The following is a 12,265-nucleotide window of genomic DNA, read 5'->3' on the forward strand; positions in this document are numbered from 1 at the left end:
CGCTTCCGATTGGCCGCCTACGGGGCTCCACGTTAGGTCACCTTTCTCCGCCCCAGAGGACCGCACTTCCGGTCGGTGCCCTGGCCGGAGGCTGGTGGTCACTGTCACTCTTTACTAGCAGGGCAGCTCCCGGGTGTGGCTTCCTCTGGTCAGGCTCTACGATGACCCTGAACCACCTCTTTGTCTGCGCGAGAGGGCAGCTGGATCAAGTTAAACGGAATCAGAGTGCGTGGACTGTAAATAAACAAGCAGAACAGACTCTGTTCATTCATTATTTCCCGGAGTGGATTCTAAACTGAGATGAGATGTGAGACAGAAAATGGCAGGTTTAGAGAACGGAGATTGAAGGAAACGGTCGGGTTTTGTTTTTATTACAGTTGTCGGTAGGAGGCGGGGCGAGGAGTGTGAAATTTTGTAAAATGTATTATGTAACATGGAGCAAAAATAGGATTGCGTAATAAACGTTTTGGTTCAGCTTTTCATAATGTGACCGGAAAAATCCGGAATAGGTAAATCTATGAAGACAGAAATCAAACTGGTAGTTGCCAGGGAACAGGGTTGGGAGGAGGCAAACGAGGAGTGATTGGTTAAGGGGTAAAGGGTTTTCTTTTGGGTGATGAAGCGGTTTTGGAACTTGTTATCGTTGATAGTTGGACAGTATTGTGAATCTGTTCAATGCCACTGAATTCTACACTTTGAAATGGTTACACTTTACCTCAGAGAAAGAATGTGTGAACGAACCGTTTAAGTGTTTTAGGGGTAAAGCAGATAGAAACCACAGCGAACAGTGGTGAGAACGAGGTCGGGAAGCTTAAGGGAGCAGGGTAAAATGCCAGGATGTTAGATGGGTGATCCATGTGGACCTTGAAATTACCCAGCAAGACGGCAGGGCTTGGGGTGGAATGGAAGAGTGTGAGTAGGTGCTGGTCTTCAGAAAATGTGCAGATTGTAACCCAGAAAGGTCGGTAGATGCTCTGCTTCGGAATCTTAGGGACAGGCAGAGATGTCAGAGGACAGCCTTATAGCAGGAGTCACGTTTTGGTAGATGTGCTGGACAAAGCAAGGCGTGCCAGCTGGCTCCCCTGCCTCGCACACCAGACAGAAATGGATAGTCTCAGAGGACACTCAGGCTTTACTTCAGACAGGGAAGAGAGAGGGCAGGCTGTGGGGACAAGGGAAGTTTCTTTATCCTGAGTTGGAATTCCAGGTTAGAACAGAGTTTGTGAGTTAACAATCTTAATGGTTGGGTCTCAACAGTTAAGGTATATACTTGATGCCATCAACTATGTGCTCCTTAAAAGGGAAGATAGAAATTTACAATATTTACAACTTACATTTACAAATATTATTAATAGGACAAATGTGGTTTACCAACAACAGCATGTTGTTGCATGTTACTTGTTTTTTTGTTTGTTTGTTTGTTTAGTCCTATATGATGCTGGGAGGGATTGGGGGCAGGAGGAAAAGGGGATGAGAGAGGATGAGATGGCTGGATGGCATCACTGACTCGATGGACATGAGTCTGAGTGAACTCCGGGAGTTGCTGATGGACAGGGAGGCCTGGCGTTCTGCGATTCATGGGGTCGCAAAGAGTTGGACACGACTGAGCGACTGATCTGATCTGATCTGATATTAAATAGTGAGTTCTTGAATGGGGTAAAGGGCATTTTGCTGTGAAATGAAATAAGTACAATGTTTAAAAGATTTAGTTTCAGTTTTTACTCCTATCATCTCTGCTGATAAACTCACTGGTGCTCAGCTGAGATGAGCTAGTCTAGAATTTGTACTCCCTAAGCACATGGAGAAGGCAATGGCACCCCACTCCAGCACTCTTGCCTGGAAAATCCCATGGACAGAAGAGCCTGGTAGGCTGCAGTCCATGGGGTCGCTAAGAGTCGGACAGACTGACTTCAACTTTCACTTTTCCCCTCCATGCATTGGAGAAGGAAATGGCAACCCACTCCAGTGTTCTTGCCTGGAGAATCCCAGGGACAGGGGAGCCTGGTGGGCTGCTGTCTATGGGGTTGCCCAGAGTCGAAAACGACTGAAGCAACTTAGCAGCAACAGCAGCAAGCACATGGAATCAGCAGATTCTTCAGTCTCTAAAGGGAACAGAATTAAAATTCTTTACTCTTTATTATTGAAATTAGTTGTCAATTTTGAAAGTAATCGTTTCAACCAATCAACAAATATTCAATAACTACTTACAACATTGCTAAAGTCCTGTGGGAGAAGAAGAAAACTATGAGATATAGTTGGAGAGATAACATATTCACATAACAATGTTGAATGACAATACAACACTTCTATCTCAAAAGAGTGCATGATTAACTGCCACATGACAGCTATAGACAGTGAATGTTTCAGGATTCTTTGCTGGTTGGAGAAATCTGGAAAGGCTGCATGGAGGAGGTGCTACCAAATTAGACAACCAATTTGGAGAGAAGCTATAAAGCTAGTTTAGCTGGAATGAACAGCATACAACTAGGTGTAAGGGTAGGAAAGTCTATTACATATTTAGTGATGACAGAATTTTCCTAAGTTTTCTAGACTGGGGTGTTATAGGTTGGTTAGGTTTAATTGGGACACAGTGATTTTTGAACCCTATGTAACCCATTGCCATTTTCCTTCTTTCTTTCTTTTTTTGACTGCACTGTGTGACTTATGGGATCTTAGTTCCCCCAACAGGGACTGAACCTGGGCCATTGGCATTGAAAGCCTGGAGTCCAAACCACTGGACTGCTAGGGAATTGCTGGTTGCCATTTTCTAACAACAAATATTTTGTTTTGTCCCCTTTACTGCACAATTATTTTTTAAATTGATATAAAGAGTTGGACATGAATGAACTGAACTGAATGTTCTGACTATAAAAGATAAAGGGAGAATAATTTTTAATAAAATATATATTCTTGATTGCATTCAGATAAGGTATCCCAAGCAGTAGAAAGAAAATAGAATGGTAGTTCTCATTCCCAGGGGCCCAGGGGGATCAGGGAAGGGTGGGGGGAAGTTGTTCTCTGGGTGTAGAGTTTCAGTTTAGCAGGATGCAAAAGTTCTAGAAATCTGTTGCACAACAATGTGCATGTAATTAACACTGCTATACACTTAAAAATGGTTAAAATGGTTAGATAGCAAATTATATGTTGATATTTTTAATACAATAAAAATGTGAATTTTAATATGTAAATATATCTAAGTGGATTTCTTTTCATTTAGTTTGCTCAGGATTCAGTGGGGTAGCTCTGAACATTTTTCTTTCAGTGCTAATAGACTGTTGTGAATTGTTCTGTCAGCTGCTTTTCTCCCTTCTTATACCATTTTCTACCTTTTTACAAGGACTACCCGCTCTTGCTCTACAGGTGGTCACAGCCCTAGAGAACCTTATTCCTCCCCCCACATCCTGGAGAGCTGGCCCCGCCCACCGCGAGCCTGAGCGTTCTTGAGGAGGCGCTGCCCCTTTAAGAGGCGGGCACCGGAGGCGGTCGCTGCGCAGATTGGCGGAGCTCGCAGCCACGTGGCGGTCCTGGCAGCAAGGGCTGTGGCCCGGCCTTGGTGGCGGCAGTGGGGCTTCTGGGGGGTCCCTGGGAAGGGGCGCAAATTAACAGATGTGCGTGAAGAAGTGTCTGGTCGGCCTCACGTTTTGTACCTGCTACCTGGCTTCTTACCTCACGAACAAGGTGAGGAGGGGCGGGTGCGGGGTGGTGATGATTGCCCGTGGGGGATCTGAGTCCCCACATCGTGTGTGCACCAAATACTGCCTCCCGATTTTTATCTGATTTGTTCCTGATGGTGATGGAGAAGAAGACAACTCTGCACGATGCTCTTTTAGAAGTAAGATTTGTTGGACGGTACTGTCCTCGTTTCTCGTGCTGTAATACGTCCTTTACATCTACTGGGACACTGGATTTTTGACTGGTGAATTCCCAGGGACCTCATTTTTGGACATGTGGACTACTTTTTCGGGAAGGGGAAAGCTGTTGGCCCCTGTTCCCTCTAGGAGGAAGAGTAGGAGAAGAAATCACGCACATTTTGCTCTCTCTTCTAAACATACCCCTGCCCCAGAACCACCAAGCTTCCAGAAGCCTTTAAATAGAAGATATCAGTCCATCTCCATCTCTGCCTCACGCCACTGATTGTCAAACCTATTTTTCTTGTGGCTCCATCCCAGGCATTTCGAATATTTAAGAGTTTTTCATGAAATTATTAAAAAATAAAACCTTAATTTTGTTTAATGTCATAAAACCCTATTGATGAAAAGTCAGAAAAGCAGTGGTACTATGTTTTTGTTTTGTTAGGAGGGAGCCTTGGGTTTGGTACCATGTAGAGAAATGTTAGATCCCTGTGAGCTAGTGTGGGACATCACCCCTTGTCCTGGACTCCGGGGTAACCGCCAAGCCAAAGTGATGATAGGGCGCTCAGGACCACCTTTCCCCACTGTAGGATCTCTACTATTCTCTTTCCACTCCCCCTTGGGGGGGAAAAAAAAAGCAAACCAAAAACCGTCTTTCTCTGGAAAAGAACTACTAGTAAATAGCAATGAATGAGCATTTATTGTCTTCATGAAGGTTGTTCAGGATGATGCAAGACATGGTCCAGATGCAAACATAATCTTTCCCTTGTCTCAGTGTTACAAATAAAATATCAGAGGAAAGTGGAAAGGAACATATTGCCTTAACATGAGTAAATAGGCTTCAAAGAAGAATGAAGGTCCATCTCTAGGATATATACACCAGAGCACAGGCAGATAATTGACTATACCTGTGATATTTAGGAATTCATACAAAGGGAATTACAGGTTGATTAATCCATGGGGGAAAAAAATAGAAATGTAAACTTGCATAACACCAGTCTACTGCGCTTTTCAGATCATGTGACAAATCAGTGGAGTACTTGGTTAAAGCCATTTAATGGTCTTTAGGCTTTTAAAAAATTCTTAAAGTGTTCCATCATAGAAAAAATAGAAAGATACCCAGAAAGACAAAATATAGTTCTCTTGTTCGTAATGTGCTATAAATTTGGTTAAAAGACATAATAGAAATACAAGTTGATCTTAGTTGAATTGGCTTAAAAAAAAAAAAAAAAAAAAACCTTAAAAAACACACCTAATGTGTTAGATACCTGAGCAGAATTAGTTAGAAAAAAAATCCCAAGAATGCAAAACCAAACAAAAGTGGAAGAAAACAAAGGAAAGAACGAATAGGATAGCAAACACAGAAGGCAGTGAATTTTTAGGTAAACTGTGCAATAGATAAAGTGGATATGCTGAAAAAACCGACTGTGTCCAGGGGTTTGTCGTTTTCTCTGGAGTTGCCACAGTTACAGCATGGCACTTCCAAGGTCTGGGAGTGCTGAGAGGGATCAGCTGTCCACAGTATCTGGCCCAGCTGTTGTGTGTTCTACTTTGTTCCATCCGCAGCTGAGAGGTGGTCAGGCTTCTGGTGACCCTGGGGAAAGCAGCTCTCCTCACCCCCTTATTAAAAATTTTACTGGAGTATAGTTGTTTTACAATGTTGTAATAGGTTCAATTGTACAGTGAAGTCATTGAGTTATACATATGCTCATTCTTGTTCAGCTTCTTTTTTTCATATAGGTTATCATAGAATACTGAGTAGAGTTCCCTGTGGTCTATAGTAGGTCCTTGCTGGTTGTCTATTTCGTATATATGTATATGTTAATCCCAAGCCTTGATTTATCCCTCTTCCACAGGTTTCTCTTTTCAGTATCTGTAAGTCTGTCTCTGTTTTATAAGTTCATTTGTCATTAAAAAAAATACATTCCACATATGAGTTATAGCATATGATACTCGTGTCTCTTTCTGACTTCACTCAGCCCCTCTCTTTAGTATAAACTGGAAGGTCATTGTTTTTCCCCACTGTGTGATTTCTTTGGGGAGGAATAAAAAAGGCCTTTTTGAAACTTGAGTGTATTTATGTTTCTTTAGTAGGGATTTCCTTGATTATATGGTCTATCAATTCTCTATAATTTGAAAATGTCCATTAATTTGATATTTGTTTTTCAGTATGTCCTGTCTGTCTTGAAATTTACCTACCCTACATTATTCCAAGGGTGAGTATCTTTTATATACATTTGTAGGAAATGTCCAACTAGCATTATTAAAATATTTTTAATGATTGCATAGATTTTTCATTAGATAGACATACTGTAATTTATTTAGTCCTTCTGTTAATGGCATTTAAATTGTGCCCCCTTTGGGGGGTATAAACACAACAATATTACTAGGGTTTTAGTATTTTCTTATTAATTTAATGAATTCTTCCTATTTTAAGGATGTCAACAACTTTTTTGTCATATTTATTGAAATTTGTTTTTTTTTTAATTTATTCTTTGCCATTTCATTTTGTTTAAAATTATTTTGATTATTTGGACTTTTTAAGTGACATTATAGACAATTCATTGTTTGAACATAGGAATGAAGCAGCAGAGAGAAACACAGATGAATCCAGAATGTGGTCTTGTAAACTGAGGGACGCTATTATTAGAAAGAAGACAGAAAATGGTGTAGACTCAGGTCAATAGAGTAGATACTGTAGCAACAGCATAGAGTGCTTTGGTGTTCACATTTCCCTCTTTTAGCTTAACCACCTGCCCCCCAGCTTTTTAAAAAAATTTACTTCCCTCTTTTACCTTAACCACCTGCACCCCCAGCTTTTTAAAAAAATATTTTATTTTTATATTGATTGTTTCTTTTGTGATGGCTACCATTGCTTTTAGGGGCTTCCCAGGTGGCACTAGTGGTAAAGAACCTGCCTGCCAGTGCAGGAGACATAGAGATGCAGGTTTGATCCCTGGGTCAGGAAGATTCTCCTGGAGGAGAGCATAGCAACCCACTCCAGTATTCTTGCCTGGGAAATCCCATGGACAGAGGAGCCTGGTGGGCTACAGTCCATGGGGTCATGACTGAAGTGATTTAGCATGCACCATATACTTATTCTTCTCATCACTATATCATATAGATAGTCACCTATATGTCACTAAAACTTTTTCCAATTCTTAGTTATTATCTGTTTATTTTAGTGTATGGTTCCAATGTGAAGAAATCATTCTCCTCATGGTTTTTATTTATGCTAGCCCCACTTATTATATTTTGTTATATAATCCTTTATTTTGCTTTTAGGTTGTTAATTTCATATGTAAGGTCATTTTCCTAGGGTCTATTTTTGAGCACTTATTTGTCAACTTTTATGGAAAGGGGCTAGTGCTAAATTGTTTTCTTTATTATAGCATTTAAATATGTGGTAGAGCACACCATCCCTCATTCTCCTCTTCTGTTTTTTTTAAAGTATCACAAATGGATACAGAGAAGCAGGGATAGACATCTTAATATCAATCAAGGTTGAATTCAGGACTAAAAGCATTAAGTAAACAAAGAAATATGTGTTACAATGCTAAGCAATGCAGTTCAAAATGAAAAGACGCATTGTAACACTAGAGCATGGAGTTCAAAGTGCAAATGAAATAGGATGAATATTTGTCAACCAAACAACAGAGCATCATCTTTTGTCAAATAAAAATGGCAAGACTATCAGGGATAAATAGAAACATTCTACTAATAGGAGACAAACTTACTACTATTTTTTCCCATGACAGATCAATTGGACAAACAAAAAACTAGAAAAAAATATCTCATCAATAGTGCAATTAATAAATATCAGACTCAGTATCTTGAAAATAGAGATTATGCCCCCTTTTAAAATGCCCATAGAATATTCACCATGAATAAAACATCAATTATTTCCTAAAGAGTCGCAATTATACAATCCCAGTGCAGTAAAACTAGATCTCTACCTCAAAAACATGGAGAAGGAAATGGCAACCCACTCCAGTGTTCTTGCCTGGAGAATCCCAGGGACGGGGGAGCCTGGTGGGCTGCCGTCTATGGGGTCGCACAGAGTCGGACACGACTGAAGCGACTTAGCGACCTTAAAAACAAAAGTCCTACCTACAAAGGGCTTTTGAACACATAAAAAGATATTCTTCATTCATGAGAAAATATAATTTTATACTGTGTTGAGATATATTTTTACTAACAAGATTTGAAAAATAAAATTTTAAGATTTGATAATACAGTGTTGACGAGGATGTAGAAAGCAGGTAGGTGCTCTAGGGATTTTCCTGGTGGTCCAGTGGTTAAGACTTCACCTTCCTATGCAGGAGGTGTGGGTTTGATCCCTGGTTGAGGAGATAAGATTCCACATGCCTCTTGGCCAAAAAGCCAAAAGAAAAAACAGGATCAATATTGTAACAGATTTAATAAAGACTTTAAAAATGGTCCACAACAAAACAAACAATTAAAAAAAGCAGGTACTCTCATGCTCTCATACATTGATTATAGGTAGAAAACTGTTGATGTTAATAATTGGCACACTGTCAGTGATTGGCATTTTGGTAGAATATAGCAATATGGCAATGGTTTGAATCCTTCAATCCAGCAATTCTACTTCTGGGAATCTACCCGACAGATTTACTTGCATTTATTTATTTATTTATTTATTTTATTATTTTTTTTACTTGCATTTGTTTAAACAAAATATTTGCAGAGATATACATGTGAAACATTGCAGCTGTTGGTGACAAGCATTTTTAATCAGCCTAATTTTCATCTATATAGAATCAATTAAATAAATTATATTGTATTCCTTGTGGAATACCATTCAAACGTTTAAAAAAAGCAAGGAAACTCTTGTGTATTGAAAAGGAGAGATCTTCAAGATTTTGTTCCCCATTTAACGGGGAACAAGAGAAAGTCCAAAACAGTGTAATACACTACCACCTTCTAGAAATGTGTGTATGTTTTCCTCATTTTAAAAGATTGGGAATTCCCTGATGGTCCAGTGGTTAGGATTCAGTGCTTTCACTGCTGTGGCCCCGTGTTCAGTCCCTGGTCTGAAAACTAAGATATTAAAGCTGCCTGGTGTGGCCAAAAAAAAAAAAATCAGAGGACTTCCGGTAGTCCAGTGGTTAAGACTGTGTCTTCCAATGCAGGGGGTGCGGGTTTGATCCCTGGTCATGGAGCTAAGACCCCACATGCTTCCCGGCCAAAACATAAAACAGAGGCAATATTGTAACAAATTCAATAAAGACTTTAAAAATAGTCCACATCAAAAAAAAAATCTTAAAAAGGTGAAGACCCTAATAAGAGTGGTTACCATAGGGAAAGATGGGCATGGTGCAGAGAGCAGACAGGGAAGGGGAGAAGATTTATCATCACTTACTCTTTTATGTTTTTTAATTTTTTGTTCCTTATCATATTATCACCAATATGTTGTTTCGGGTGAACTTTACAATCACTGTCAAGTTTCTCCCTAGTAGTTCATAGCAAAACCTTAAAAGATATCATCCATGATTGTGTATGTTTTGGTCAATAAAGCTGGGATATTGTTTTCTCCTTTTCCGACCCTGATTGCTCTTTCACTTCTGTCCAGGTCGAGGGACTTAGGGAATTTAGGTGGGAAAGGATGTTGTTGTCACCTGAATTGCTTTTTACCCTCCTTCTCTGTGGGCTTCCCCCGTGGCTCAGTGGTAAAGAATCCACCTGCCAAGTAGGTGACGCGGGTACGAAGGTTTGATCCCTGGGTCAAGAAGATCCCCTAGAGAGGGAAAGGGCAACCCCGTCCAGTATTCTTGCCTGGGAAATCCCATGGACAGAGGAGCCTGGCTGGCTACAGTCCATGGGGTGGCGTAATACTTAGACACGACTGAGCAGTTCAACAACAAGAAGCTTTGCTGGAGCGACTCTCTCTCACCTGTGAGCCATTGTCCATTCTGGGCCTCCTACTTTGGACAGGCATCTGTTCAGATTTGTTGGGTTGGCCAAAAAGTCCGTTTGGGTTTTCGTACTGTTGCATGGGAAACCTGAATGAAGTTTTTGGCCAACCCAATACTTTCTCTAGGAAAATTTACCCAGCTCCCTAGACTAGATCAGTTGCTCCCTGCTAGCGTGTTTTGTGCTACCTGGTACTGTTCCCCTTAGGACTTTATCACACCTTATTGTATTTACCGGTTCATTCGCTTACTTCCCACTGCACTAGGGTTTCTCAGCCTCAGCACTATTGATGTTTTGACCTGGTTAACTCTTCTGAGAGGCTGTCCACCATGTTACAAGGTGTTTGGCAGCATCCTGGCTTCTACTTATCAGATGCCAGTAGCAATGCCTCCCCCACCCCCAGCTGTGACAACCAAAAATGTCTCCAGATACTGCCAAGTGTCCCCTGGGGGGGAGATCCACACGATCGAGATCCACTGCTCTAGACCAAGCTGTTGGAGGACACAACCCCATGTATTTCCATGCTACCTGGTGGGGTCATGGAAGGCTCCACAAGGGAGCCATAAAACCTGGATCTTATAGGATGGGCAGGTGTCCTCCAACACAGAGGAGATGGGAAGACTTTATGGGTCAAGAGGACCACATGTGCAGACTCTAAGAAGTGTGAAACAACCTGGCACATTGCCAAGGCTGTGGCCAGTTCAGTGTAGCTAGAATGTGGCTGCCACTGGCAGATGAACAGGAGCTGACCCTGGGGAGGAGCGGCTGCAGGTCCTGGGAGGCTTGTGTGTCCCATGCAAGTGACTTTGTCCTTTAGACCAGGGGTTCTCCACTGTCATGTCCCAACGCGTGGATGTGTTGTAATCACCTCTGGAGGTGAGATGTCTCAAGTCATAACTAAAAATAAGGTTTTGAAATTTATGAATGACTCACCAAAAATAGAGTAAAAGCAGTTACTGCAGAACGGGATAAAGTTGTGCCTACAGTACCTGTCACACATTTGGCACTCAGTCATGTCTGACTCTGCGATCCCACGGACTGTAGCCAGCCAGCCTCCTCTGTCCATGGAAATCTCCAGGCAAGAATACTGGAGTGGATTGCTATTCCCTTCTCCAGGGGATCTTCCCGACCTAGGGATTGAACCTGGGTCTCCAGCATTGCAGGCAGCTTCCTTACTGTCTGAGCCACCAGGGAAGACCCTATAATACCCATCATTCATTTGGCGTTTGCTGTACTTTCTGTACTGGGAGGCGAGGGGTGCTTATTTTGTCACCTGTGCCCCCCGCCTGAACTTTGCACTTGAAGAAATATGTCTCCTGAGAACTTCATGTCCCCAGGCATGTTGGCATAGCAAGGGGGCTGAGAGCTGCTGCCTGTGACATCAGGAGGAATCAACTGTTCTTAAAACAAGTGAGGAGCACAATTAGGTTTGCATTTTAGAACAAACCCTTTGGCTGCATCATGGAAGATGGACAGTGCAGGGCAAGCCTGGAGAGAAAGCAGATCCGCTAAGGAACTGATGCTGTGGTCTAGATGTGGGATGATGGGAGGTTGAATTAGGTAGAGGGATGGAAGGGAAGGCTTCAGGTTTCAGAGCTGTTATGGGGATAAAGTCAATAGGATTTTGTAAGTAGATGAGGGACGTGATGGCAGAGGAGGGCTAGGATGACATCTAGGTTTCCAGTTTGGCTGATTAGGAATAGTAGGAGGATGGCCAGGATGGGGAAGGGGAAATTCCAGATTAAGTTTTATCATCAGGAGCTTGGGGTTGGTGTCAAGATGGCTGCATCCTGTGAGAAGGGGGGTTTGGGACTCACCAGTGCAAGGTCATGGAGACGTGCTGGCTGTGGGTGAGACTGTTCAGGAAAAGTCTAGAATAAGAAGAGGAGACGGTCAGTGTCAGCAGGGAGTGGTACCGCTGGACTTATAATAGCAGAGGTCGAGAAGGACAGGTCTAGAGCTGGGGTGATGATTCAGAGAAAGTGGTAGAAAAGAGTTGTAAGAAGGCTCACAGTTGTCAGTCAACACATCTGTGGGGGTGAACCATGAGACCGTGGCACTCTTAAATTCACCTTGGCCCTTTTCCTTTTCAGGTGGCAGACATTGGTTGGTGGACTTTTGCTTCATGTGTCATGGAAACTGGGCTGGGTGGAGATCAGCAGCCGTTCAAGGTAGAATTGCCTCTTCTGTGCTTCATTCATGATTCATACCCTGCTTCCTTGTATGTTATTTGTATTGCATGGTGTTACATTGGGAAATACTCATGTTTATTTGAGTTGTATGATCTCTTAATTCCCTTCTAATCTTGAGATTCAATGGCTTTATAATCAAGTAGAACTCAAGTAGAGTTTTCCTGGTTAATGCCACTAATGTAATGTTAAAATAAATTGAGATATAAAAATTATAATGCCATATTAATTTAACTTTGTTTTAGATTATAGGATTACTATGAGTAAGTTATTAAATCAACTTTAAATTTG

General features: G+C 41.7%; 1 protein-coding gene across 5 annotated transcripts in view; it reads left to right on the forward strand.

Moving 5' to 3' along the window:
- The first annotated feature begins 90 nt into the window (after positions 1–90).
- The window catches only part of TMEM241 (transmembrane protein 241), a 123,867-nt gene continuing 111,692 nt past the window's right edge, over positions 91–12,265 (forward strand). Inside the window, exons 1-4 of one of the 5 annotated variants that reach the window (XM_070361939.1) lie at positions 91–225; positions 3,361–3,678; positions 6,021–6,067; positions 11,879–11,956. In XM_070361939.1, the coding sequence (XP_070218040.1) occupies positions 3,607–3,678; positions 6,021–6,067; positions 11,879–11,956 (197 nt within the window). In that variant the 5' untranslated portion in view covers positions 91–225; positions 3,361–3,606. Of the gene's footprint in view, positions 226–1,480; positions 1,640–3,360; positions 3,679–6,020; positions 6,068–11,876; positions 11,957–12,265 lie in introns of those variants that run through there. The other 4 variants (XR_011462503.1, XR_011462504.1, XM_070361940.1 and 1 more) reach the window with 4 other exon arrangements.

Source organism: Bos mutus, chromosome 24, assembly GCF_027580195.1.
Source record: "Bos mutus isolate GX-2022 chromosome 24, NWIPB_WYAK_1.1, whole genome shotgun sequence".
Taxonomy (NCBI): domain Eukaryota; kingdom Metazoa; phylum Chordata; class Mammalia; order Artiodactyla; family Bovidae; genus Bos; species Bos mutus.